This window comes from Acomys russatus, chromosome 24, assembly GCF_903995435.1.
Source record: "Acomys russatus chromosome 24, mAcoRus1.1, whole genome shotgun sequence".
NCBI classification, from domain to species: domain Eukaryota; kingdom Metazoa; phylum Chordata; class Mammalia; order Rodentia; family Muridae; genus Acomys; species Acomys russatus.
Genome location: NC_067160.1, coordinates 43,919,621 through 43,932,273, shown reverse-complemented (window position 1 = coordinate 43,932,273; position 12,653 = coordinate 43,919,621). Strand labels below are relative to the sequence as shown.

Sequence of the window (12,653 nt, the reverse complement as noted above, 5' to 3'; positions counted from 1 at the left end):
CTTACATTGATGGATTCTGAATTTATTACACTTCATCAGATGTTAGATTTGTCATTTGAAAGGCTAAGCCCAAGACCAGTATCAATGTTCTGCTGGATGTTTGGTGACATCTTGATCAACAACTCCTCATGTACAATTCTGATTACTTCAGGACCTTGGGCAACTTATTTAACCTCTGTCTAAGAATTAATTAGTTAATTTAAATAAGTGCTTTGCAGTAAAAGGCAGGAAGCACTCTGACTACTAATATTGAGGGGAGCACAGCCCGGTAAAAGCAGTGTGCTGCCACACACTGTGATTCTATTAAGTTGTCAATTAAGATGCAAGATTTTGTTCTTCGCAAGAACATAAATTTATGTAATGATAGCTGCATAGCTTTTTACGACAGTTCAAAGAGAATCAAGAATGCAGATTATTCAATTTAAAAATAAAGAAATATAATTGGTGGAGTATAATGCATCAATTTTCTACAGGCTAATGAACCAAGAGATTTTTTAAAAATGAATCCAAATGGAGTGTTTTGGGACATGTTTGTCCACAGAGTCTAAAGATAGGATAAAGGATTAAGGTTAACAACTTCAAGGTCATGTATATATATATATATATGTACACACACACACACACACACACACACACACACACACACACACACACACAAACGCACACGCTCTGGATTATACACAAATAGCCCAGATACTTTTAATACAATATATTTATTGTCTTTTAATTCTCTTTTTGAGGCTGCCTTCACTTAGAGATATTATTTATGAAATTATTATTTATCAGTTTGTTCATCAGCTATTTGTCCAAGGTATAATTTCGAAGAAGTCTCAGATCTGAGGAATACACAATAAACAAAATAACACAGAAGTTAGATTTATATGGGAGATAACCATGACCATGGCCTCACTAGAATAAAGGAGAGGTTGTAAAATGAACACCTTGTGGGACAGTAACTGGAATTGCCTGTCATTTCCTAGACATTATTAGAGTTTGTAAGAATGATTGAGCACAAAATCAAGGAGGACTTAATGCAGTAATAGAAAGCTATTATGTGAACATCCTCTCCCGTGCTGGTTCGAAAGAGGCGAGAGCATGAGGGTATGGAACAAAAGCACATTAGTGTAACTGGACTGTATTTTCATGTGAAACTGTGCTGGGACACATGGAATTCAGTAAAAGGGGTAATGGGCAATAGTGTAGTGTTGTCTATATATTGTCAAGAAGAGCTTGTCCTCTGATGAGAAAAAATAAACTTTTAAAAAAGGAAGTGGAGACTGAAAATTGACTGTTTTCTTGAGGCAGCAGATGTGGTTCCAATGTGATGCCAGGGCAGGATAATTATTGCTGCATTGTCAAGTAAACTAGTGCACATAGCATGGCTGTGTACTCTACCCTGTGCTTCCTTCACTGACCGGAGATGTGGGGTAGAATTTGATACACATTAAGTAAATTTAAGGATTGCATTCTAAAAGTTGATTGGTTCAGATTTTGGCTATGATAATTTATACTTGCATGCCATCAGAAAAGACCCTTTTGGTCCACTGGTTCTATCTTCTTGAAACAGTGATTTAAAAAAATAAAGAAAAGAATACCTAGTCCATCGTTGAGCAAAGAGAATGAACAAGATCAAAATAATGATCTCAGTACATGGATATAAAAAGATTTCAATGAATGTGCTTAAAATAGAAATAAATGTTATTTTACATGAAACAGAAATGTGACTGTCATTTGATAACATACCCTAGTGGCAAAAGGAGGAAGTAAAGGTATCAGTTAGTAATAAACTAGACAAACATGTCCTGGAAGCTTGGATGATTGAGAGTAGAGTCAAAAGGAACAGGGCTCATATCTTGGGTGAGTTTTATTTTTTTAATGATTTGTTTTTTCTCTCTGCATCATTGCTGTATCTGTGGGAGGGTGTCAGATCCCCTGGAACAGGAGTTAGAGACCGTTGTTAATTGCCATGTGGGTGTTGGGAGTTGAACCTGGGTCCTATGGACAGCCAGTGTTCTTAACCATGGACCATCATTCCAGCACTTCTGGGTGTGTTTGAAAGGTGAAGTTAGAAACTGAAAGACTCTGAGGAGTCATCAAAGACTTCAAGATTTTGAACTGAATAATAAATATTCCTCGTTAAAGATAGAGTGAGAATTCAAAGTGGATAATTGAGAGATAAGATTAGCTGTCACAAAAAAAAAATTGAAAATAGGATTGGAAACTGAAAGTATAGATTCATCTGCTGAAATAGATTTAGAGTTATCATTTAGTTGCTACAAAAACCCTACGGATGGTCCAGACCTAGGCCCCCTACATATATGTAACTGATGAGTAGCTTGGTCTTCATGTTGGTACCCAAGCAAGTGGAGCAGAGTTGTCTCTGGCATGGATTCAGTTGCCAGCTTTTGGATCATTTTCCCCTAATTGTGATGTCTTGTCTGTCTGGTCTCAGTAGAAGAGGATGCATTCAGTCCCGATGTGGCTTGATGTACTTGCAGGTTTGTAGGGGGTGGGCTCTTCTTTTTGGAGAGGAAGGGGAAAGGAGAGAGGAGGAAGACAGTGGGAGGATGGGACTGTGTGGGAGGGAGGGAGCTGCTATCAGGATATACAGTGAATAAATAAATAAAATTTTAAAAATACAAATGGAAACCAGAGAGAATACTATAAAAATTAGTGAAGAAAATGCTTTCAGGAACAAAAATCAATACGTTGATGAAGCTAACGTAAACCAGGAGTTGCGATTTGACCACTAGAAATAGCAAGAATCAATCAACTTGAGACTCATAAGGGCTCTTTCTACATTGCAGCAAAGGCAAAATCTTGATAGAAGTCAATGGAGAAAAAGATACAGAGGGATATGGCAATAAAAATAGTTCTAAACAATGCTGCCCTACATAAAAGATAAGGTAATAGAAGGCGAGAACAGGGAAATGAAGTTGGGAACTAATGGATACTGGTGTGAGCTGTTTTGTGTTTGTCTTTTCCAGAAAGACCCTGCTAGAAACAAAAACATCTACAAAGCTGGAGAAAGTAGTTCTGGTTCTGTATCCAGGCAGCTGAGGATGAACCCAGCTGAATGACCTCTGGGCTTTATCTCGTTGCAGTCTCTTGTGCTACTTAGGAGAGTTGGGAGTGGGAAGTGAATGATCTCCACAGGTTGGCCGGAGAAGGAAGTAAGGGGGTTAAGGACGTAGATGGGGACAATCATAACAATGAGACTTTAAATTTAAGCTGGAATAGAAAACAGATAAAATCTTTAAGGAAAGGATAGAAAACAGTAAAACTTATTTGAGTTTAAGTGACAGGGTAATGAACCTGAAAAGAAGAGGTGTGGCTAAAATGAAGAGAGGAAAGAACACAGATGTGAGGCGTAGTTCACACGGGAACATCAAAGCTTGCAGCTGGCATGCTGAAAGAGGACACTCTTACTTACAGTACTGGCACCTGTCTCCAGTGTAGTCTGATTGGCAGTGGCAGTAAGGCTGGTTCCCAGCAGTCACAACACAGCTCCCTCCATTGTGACAAGAATCTTCGCAGACTGTCTTGCCACAGTTGGGCCCAGTAAAGCCTAGGGCACAGATACAGGTGGGTCTTCCTATTGGAAGAAAAGACATGAAAGCACGCTGTCAGTAGATAAAAAGTAGCACACCAAGTTTCCGGTAACGCTGTCTACAATGTGTTCTGTGATTTTACTATAACAAGAACCCTTGAGTCTCTGTTGAGCTGTATAGCCATGGAAGGATAAAACTGAACATATCTGATATCAGTTATGCCAGATCATAGATGTTTTATGCATAACTGTACCTGCACATTGTTCTTTTTTTCTCATATATGTCTATTTTTAAAATTATTTTTCTCAACTTTTGTTATAAAATTCAGATAATCATAATTTGCCAATGTTCACTAATTACTTATCACTATAGCACTGACTGTACACAAAGCATCAGTGGACACATGCTTTAGGGAGACATTTTAATGGTTTAAAAGAGACATGTCATATATAATGGTTGTATATTTGAATGAAGTCTTAATGCAACTAAACATACTAATATTTAGTGCTTATGCACCCAGTGGGACTTAATTTGTCTAATTGTGATATTTATTCAAGTTAAAAATTACTAGCAGCATAGTAAATTTTGTATGATTTTTCAGTTAATGTAAATAACACACAGGGAAACATTTTCTACATCATCTTTGAACATTTACCCTCATTCTTTTCTGTGTGAAGCAATTTATCACCGTAGCAAACATTGCTTTATGTTTCCCATGTTACTTAAGGAGGAAGTACCTCTCTGCCCAGTGTTTCATTAAGTAGAAACTGCTGTGGCAGACATGGTGAGAAGAAAAGTATCTATGGCCAACTCATGAAGTTAAACACAAAAGCATAAATGGCAATAAGGAGACTCAGTCACATGGCTCAGTCAGGACTCATGGCCACTTATATAGAAAGCATAAAAGAATGTTTGTGCCCTAAGAACTTTCATTACTGATAATCTGGAGGCAAAATGAAATTGCCTGAGAAGTACACGAAACAAGGTTTACTAAAGTTTTAAATGTAATAATAATTATTTTATATATTATAATTGATTATACATCAAAGGATAGCCCGTATTTTAATAGATATTTTAACTTTTTATTGTCAAATTATCAAGTGTATTGTCAGGGGAAATGGCCCACCACTAGAGAAGAGGGACAGGAGGTCAATGGCTGCTAAGAGAATAAATTGTGTCCAGACACAAACTCCCAAGGATATAGCCTATATTTAAAGACATATTTGTAAGGAGTAAAATGCTTTTAAATAAAATTCACATGTATTTCTTAAATAATGAATAAACATCTATAATACGTTAAGTTATTTTACTTTGAAAAAAGATTACACCCTTAATGCCAATAAAATTTTCTCTAAAACCAAGCCATATTTACTTTTATGGTGAAGAACACTATTATTAAATTAAAGCATTTATAAATAATGTTTGGTTATAGATAAATGTCTATTAATGCTCTAGAAATAAGAAGATTATCAGAACTGAGTTATTTCATTATTTTTCTTACCAGAAATGATCTACTGAATATGAGCATGATATAACAAATGTTTTTTCTATTGATTGTTGAGATAAAATGAAAATATTTTATCTTGTAAATCAATGAATGAAAGTAATGACAGAAAAAGGAAACAAATGGAAGTGTTAAATGAAAAGAATGATAAGTTTGGCACACGTTGGCTAAAGAAAACAAGAGCGTGTCAATAATGAATTATTTCATCCCTTTACTAAGTTTTTATGCTACACTTAGAAAAACACAATTTATGCCAAAGTAATGCATCTGAGCTGGAGCGGAGGAGCAGCATTGGACAAAGTACAAAGCCAAGCGTCATTAGAACATTCAGGATATCATAAGAAATCAAATAAAAAAAAAAACCAAGATGGGGAAATTCTATTTTATTTTCTAGATTTTTTTTTTTTTTTTTAGTCTCGTAGACAGCATTTCCACAAACATTTTAGACTATAGCCATTCCTCGTGATTTCCACTGAAGACTTCATTGGAGGACCCCCTTGCTGAAGACCCCATGTATTTGATCTATAGAACATGGATATATCAATTTGTCACTGAGTTTGAACCTTAATTCCTACTGGCTGGCTTTCAAAGTACAGGAAGGGACTATGCATGCTATGATGCTTGGTTGAGAGTCTTCAGTAGTTTTACCCAGCTGTGAACTGTGAGAATTACAATAATGTCTGACATGGCATGTTACACCCACCGATAAAGCAGTGGCAATAGTGGCAGGAATATTATAGGAGCAATCAACCACTTTCTGAATAGATATATCTGGTGTCACTAACTGGGCCACATAGCTGGGTGGGTCACAGGCGTTAAAGGAGAACAGAACTAAGTACTACTGTTTTGCTAAATGGACATAGTAATAAGCTGTAGCCTTGAGGTTTTTATTCCCATAGATCAGTGCATCTCTCTAATCAAATAATTTCTTTGTGGAGTAGATGGTGATTAACATAGAGTCCCATAAGTGATCAATATGCAGATAATAAGAGACTGTGTAGTGTTCAGCTTTAAAAGGGACACTGACATCACAGTTTTACTCCCAAGGCTCAGATGTTCATAGAAGAAGCATTAAGTGAAAGACATGAGTGCTTATAATGGACCAACATTTGCCAAATAGGACAGGGTAGTTGCACATATGAATTCACAGCTGAGACTACATGCATAAGATTCATGCCAAATTCATAGCACAGGTGGTGGAGGAGGCCATGAAGCCCTGCTCCTGTCTGAGGATCTATTGGTATCTGATGCCTGCGTCCAGAGGGAAAAGCGTTCTTCAGGGATGCATGTGGGAAGAAGCCATGCCAAATTCTGCCATGTCAGAAATCCTGTGCTTAGGCTGTATGCTGTGACCTTAGAGTTGCTAACCTTTGCCTCATGAGGTCTTATGTTCTAGGCTATCCTTGGACTATTTACCTTTGTAAAAAGTAGGAAAGTCCCAACTTGGAACCACCCAGAGGATCAAGGAAGTTCTTATAGGGACCTACTCAGAGAACTAGGAGGTGTAGTGCTGGGGTTATATACACGCACAAGCATCCCAGGCTTAGAAAAATATTTTTAAATAATAAAAATCAAAGAAAAGTATGTTCATTGTGTACCTACAATTTAGGAAACACTTTTACAGGCAAGTCTATTGCATAGATAAACAACAATTGCAAGCATATCCTAACATTTTAAGTGTGTTATCATATTTGAAAAGTATAATATCATAGATTTTAAAATTCCAACAATTTTAGATGGCAATTTTTAAAGATTTATTTATTTATTTATTTATTTATTTATTATACATACAGTGCAGGCCAGGAGAGGGCATCAGATCACATTATAGATGGTTGTGAGCTACCATGTGGTTGCTGGAAATTGAACTCAGAACCTCTGGAAGAGCAGTGAGTGCTCTTAGCCTCTGATCCATCTCTCCAGCCTCTTAGGTAGCATTTTTATTTAAAAAGAATTTGACAATTAATATTTATTCTTAGGGACATTATTTGTATATGTGTAAAAAAAAACACAGACTTTAAAGTTAAACAAACTATAAATTCTTTGAAAATATCAGTTTTGCAGTAGCATGGACTCCTGGAAGGTATGCACCGCAGTGGACTCAAGTCTGAACAATGCAGTGTGAATCAGTGAAGGGTCCCAAGGGCAAGACTATGAATCTGAGCAAATATCCTGAAAATGTGGCTGCAAGGGGGGACAATATAGTGGAAGAAAGTAGGCATATCTCATAATGACTATTGATAGGCTAGTGTGCTTCGTGTACTCGACTCTCAGGAACTTCCAAGCATGTGATGACAAACACCATGACTCTGTTACTCCACTCAAGACAGAATATAGCATCTCTACAAAGATGATCCTAGTACTGCCATCCACAGCCCTCACGGGAGACTCAATATCAGAGAACAGAAAAAGTGTGTAACAAACAGAGAAATTCTTGTGACATCATCCTATCAATTATTGTAGTAGTCTTTCATTCAGAACATAAACGCACCATGAGGATTCTTATAAAACAGGACAAACAAAAGCAATAGGAAGGAAGAAAAAACTGCAAACCAGGGGGCATAAGCACTCAAAAGCACTACACTAAAATAAAAAGAACAAAACATAACACAATACTATACTATAAGAGCCCCACAACCAGTTATCAAAGATGAGGAGACACTGACCTGCCAGAAGGAGTACAGAGTACAGAGTTTTAAATGTCCAATGACAAAGTAGAAGGCTGAAGTTAGCAAATAAGGAGTTTTGGGTAAGATATAGAAATACAACTTAGGAGTCTAACTCATGCCACAGACCAAATTGTTAAGTGTAGATAAAAGAATCAATACCTTGGAAGAAGAAAAATTAGGGAAAAAAAAAAAAAAAAAAAAACCAACAACAACCAGGATGTTAAAATAGAAAACAGAAATTCTGGAAATGACTGAATTACTTAAATTCAATAAGCTACACAGCAGAAAGCATCTTCAAAAACATGACAAGCTAAAGAAGAAATAACAAGAATAGAGTCTAAGTTTGAAGCATTACGATACATATTTTTTAGAAACTCAATGGACATGATACACACTTCTAAGAAGTCAGGAGTACACTCGAGAGATCAAACATAAGAATTCATGGTGTAAAGGAGGAAGCCAAGAGAAAAATATAAACATTAAACTGACTCTGTCAGATGATTTTAGATCAAAATAGATGTTTTAAGTTAATAGAGATGAGATATGATAGATATTAATCTCCATTCAGAAATTTAGATCCAACAAGTTAGGAAAGATGTTTACTTCAAGTTTGCCAATACAAATAGCCAAATCACTCGTGGTTCTTCCTGCTGTATGTAGCTTATTTTACCCATGTGTAATAATATAAATACATATGTTAAAAAGAAAAATAATTAAAATTTTTTGAAAAGGATATTTTTTAAGTAAGACCTTAAACATGAGGTTAATATAAAGAAAGGTTCTCTGGGAATGAATAAGGAATAGCTGATAGCATGGGTGTACACTTTTTCTTAAAATGATGAGTGTGTGTGTGTGTGTGTGTGTGTGTGTGTGTGTGTGTGTAAGAGAGAAAGGAGGAGGGAGAAAGAGAGGGAGGGAAAGAGAATGCTTGTAGGTTATTTAGTTACATTGCTCAAGGTACACTTTGCAATAAGGTTAAAAGATTAAGTAAGCTAGTTTGCATTAGGGGAGGACATCTTATTGAGACTCTAGGTGAGAGAAGCATGGGAGAATCGGGAAATAGAAGGATCCAGAGGGTCCTAGAAACCTACAAGAAGAACATTATGATGGGCAGATTTGGGCCCAAGGATTCTGCTCTAACTATGGCAGCAGCCAAGGACTATATGTGCAGTAAACATCGAGCCCCTACCCAGATCTAGGCAAGGGACAGGACATTATCCACAGTTGAGTGGAGAGTGGGGACTGACTTTCACACGAACTCTGGTGCCCCATATTTGACCATGACCCCTTGATGGGGAGGCCTGGCGGCCCTCAGAGAAAGGATAGCAGGCTACCAAGAAGAGACTTGATACCCTATGATCATATAAAGGGGGAGGAGGTCCCCCTCTGTCACAGTCATAGGGAAGCGGAATGGGGGAAAATGGGAGGATTTATTTAACTCACATTTTTTTCTCATAGTAAGAAAATGCAAGTAATTTGCATATGTAGTCTGGTCAGATATTTACCTAGAGTGGATGGTATGCAGGTCCCTCCGTTCTGACAGTAGTTGCTGCAGTGATTGACTTCACACCTTCCTCCTGAGTAGCTTGGCCAGCAATGGCACCTCAGATCACCCTTTTCATTAAAAATGCACCTTCCTCCATTTTCACAGGTCAGCTTGCAGGAGTCGTCTAGTTATAAGAAGAAAAATAGAGATATACGTGTTGTTCATGGAGGCTTCAAATAATCTAAATCAATACATATATGTGAATACTACAATTTTTTTTTCACAAAATACACCTAAGATGAAAGTTGAAAAGTTACAGAGTAACTAAAAGCAGACGTTTGTTTAACATTTCTTCTTTAAAATGTTGTTAACATTCTTTATATTCCTGATTACTAAAAGTTCCTAGATATAACATATCTTACAAAGGATACATTTCTTTTTAATATTACGCTGTATGGATGGCAACACAATTGACATGTTAAATGCTATTGGAATAAAATGGTTTTGTATGGTTTTAACTAGAAAAGAGAAAAAGATCAGGTTGCAGAACTCCTCACCACAGACCTAATTTTAAAATGTCAGTTTTCTTAAGTGGGTCAATGTGACACATGTACTCAATTAGCCCTGATGAATTCCTAGTGCCGTAATGGCCAATCAAGTTAGAAAGAAAGGCCACATTTTGCAGCCACTGCCTCAGAAAAAATAATACATGCTGGAACCTTCTGGAAAACAAAGTAGTTCTTGCTACTTCAATAAAAACGAATTCTTACATGCACATTGAAAACTAGAACATTGGGATATACACATTAGGTTTATGTCCCTTTTATTGCTCAAGTGTCCATTTGCCTACAATCCATCCTTTATCATCACCTAATACTATTTATTATCTCTCAACTCCTCTTTCAATGTTTGGATTTTACTCCCACGTTTGCTTATATGTATAGATGTTTGTGTTATAACCTAGGTTCCACATAAGATAGAAGAGGCAGATTTTTTTGTCCTTCCTAATTTGGATCACCTCACTTAATACACGACATAATAGTTGGTCTCCAGTTGGTAGAATTGTTTGGGAAGAATTAGGATTTGCAGCCTTGCTGCTTGAGGTATGTCACCAGGGACAGTTTTTGAGGTTTTAAAAGACTAGTTTTCATACTAGTCCTCTCTGCCTCCTTGCTTAAGGTTTGAGATGTAAGCTCTCTGCTATTCCTGCCACTGTGCCTCCATTTAACCATTGTGGACATTCAGCCTCTGCAACTGAAAGCCCAGTTAAATGCTTTGCTATATATAAATGCCTTGGTCATAGTGTTTTGTCACAAAAATTAATTGAATAAATAAATAAATAAATAAAATGTCTACAAATGGCATAATTGTGTCATATGATAATTCTATTTTTAATATTTTGCAGAGCCTCTAAACTGGTTTCCATATGTTGATATTAATTTGTATCCCACCAACATTAAGAAAGCATATCTCTTTTCATATTTCCTTTTGAAACACTGTTGTCAATTTTATTATTGATAGCCATCGTAAGATAACACAGTTTTTTAAAGTAGCTTTAATTTGTTTTTCCCTGATGACCTGGATTGCTAAACACTTTTACAATAGTTACTGTCCATTTTGTTTTCCTTTCCTTTCTCTTTGTTTTCTTTTCTTTTAAGAGTCTTTTATTGCATTTAACCAATTTACTGTTTGGTAATGTGTTTTCTTGATAGTTAATTTTGTACTTCTTTGTTAATTCTGGATATAGTCCCCTGAATAAAATATCAGTGGCATAGTGTTTTTTTCTGTTCTGCTTTATGCCCGTTGCTCTGTAGGCGGGTTCTCTTGTACAAACCAGTTCTAATTTAATTTGATTTTAGGAGCCAGTTTCTGTGCTAAATGAGCTCTGCTCAGAAGCTTCTTGCCTGCCCCAACATCTTAAAGCTTATTTTCTATGTTTTCAACTACATGTTTATGCCACGTTCAACACATATTTGGGCTTAGTTTTGCCAGTAGATTTTCTAGTAGTCTATTCTTTACTGCAGTTGTGTACTATGTATGTGAAGTAATCTATTTAGTCTTTGACGGGACTGTTTAGATAAATGGAATTAGTGTCAAAACCTAAATTATGATATACTAAGAATACTAAATCAAATCAATCGGTGAGGAAAACTTTAAATTTATAAATATTAATTTCTAAGTGAACACAATAAATGCAGTCATGCAATAACATGGCATATAGGAATTCCACCTATCTACAAAGCAATGGCATCACCTATTTGGTGAAGTGTTGGAATAATATTATTTCCAAACAGTGCTTCTTGACTGCCCATAACATTCACTGAGAGTACACCAGCTCATGAGAACATATCTGTAAAATCCAGTGCCTGGGAGACAAAAAGAATGAATGTCTGATTGGACTCAGCCATTGAGTGTGACGGGAAGTTGGCAAGAATCAAGGCTTTGAAGAGGATGGAATAAAGAGGACCCCAGATTCAAATAGTTGGCGGAACCTACAACGCTTGCGAATGTATTTATCTTGTTAATTGAAATCGGAACGATGAGGAAGATGTTGAAAATTGTGCTGACTGTGTCGTATGAAGATGACCTAATGCACGAATGTATGATGGACGCAGGCGGGAAAATTGTGAGGGAACGGTAAAGTGAAATCAGTGACATAGGAAGGGCATGGGAAGACAGGGCTGCCTCACCTCTTAGCATGTTAACTGCAGGAACCCATCGCAGCTGACCACAGGGTTCTCTACTGTATATTCATTATGGGGAAATTAGTAACATTTCAAATATTCACTGTGGAAACATGTTTGCTTCATTTATATCTTCCTAAAACATTTCTAACTCATTCAGGAAAAAAGTCGGTTCTGAGTAAGACCGCTAGAGATAAAAATTTAAGGCATGTTAGGAAGATTGGTTCCCAACTACGGTTTTTATATGTGAATGACGCAGACATCCCAAATCTACACATTATGGAGAATGAACATTCCAGTGTTCGGATTTATAGGCACTAGAAATTTTAAAACAAGAAAAGACACTAATGAACTCAAACTTGAGTTACAATCATTTTAACATTATGTGAATAGTTCTATATATTTAAACAGAAGGCTGCACTTGTCGGTAACTAAGTAATAAGCAGAACCCAAGCTGCAGCAATTATAATCAACTTTAGGAATGAACAGGCAAATATCCTCCCAAGGCTGAGGAATATTTGAATTTACAATTCTCATTTGAAGGTTAAAATATTATGTGCTCATCTTTTAACAATAGTAGCTACAGAAAGTAACATGGGAAGAGCTAATGTATTGGGCTATACCTAAAGTGCGCAACAGAAAAAGATAACTGGATTTAGCCACAACAAAAAAAAGTGACCTGGAGATCTTATTTATACTCCTAACACATTGTTCTGTTTACACACACACACACACACACACACACACACACACATACACACA

At 36.5% G+C, this 12,653-nt stretch overlaps 1 protein-coding gene across 1 annotated transcript in view; it reads right to left on the bottom strand.

The window, feature by feature from the left end:
- Positions 1–12,653, bottom strand: part of Lrp1b (LDL receptor related protein 1B) — a 1,950,158-nt gene that overhangs the window by 54,781 nt on the left and 1,882,724 nt on the right. The window contains exons 83-84 of the mRNA XM_051166335.1: positions 9,227–9,391; positions 3,434–3,595 (exon numbers count right to left, since the gene is read on the bottom strand). Of these exons, the coding sequence (XP_051022292.1) occupies positions 3,434–3,595; positions 9,227–9,391 (327 nt within the window). The remainder of the gene's footprint in view (positions 1–3,433; positions 3,596–9,226; positions 9,392–12,653) is intronic.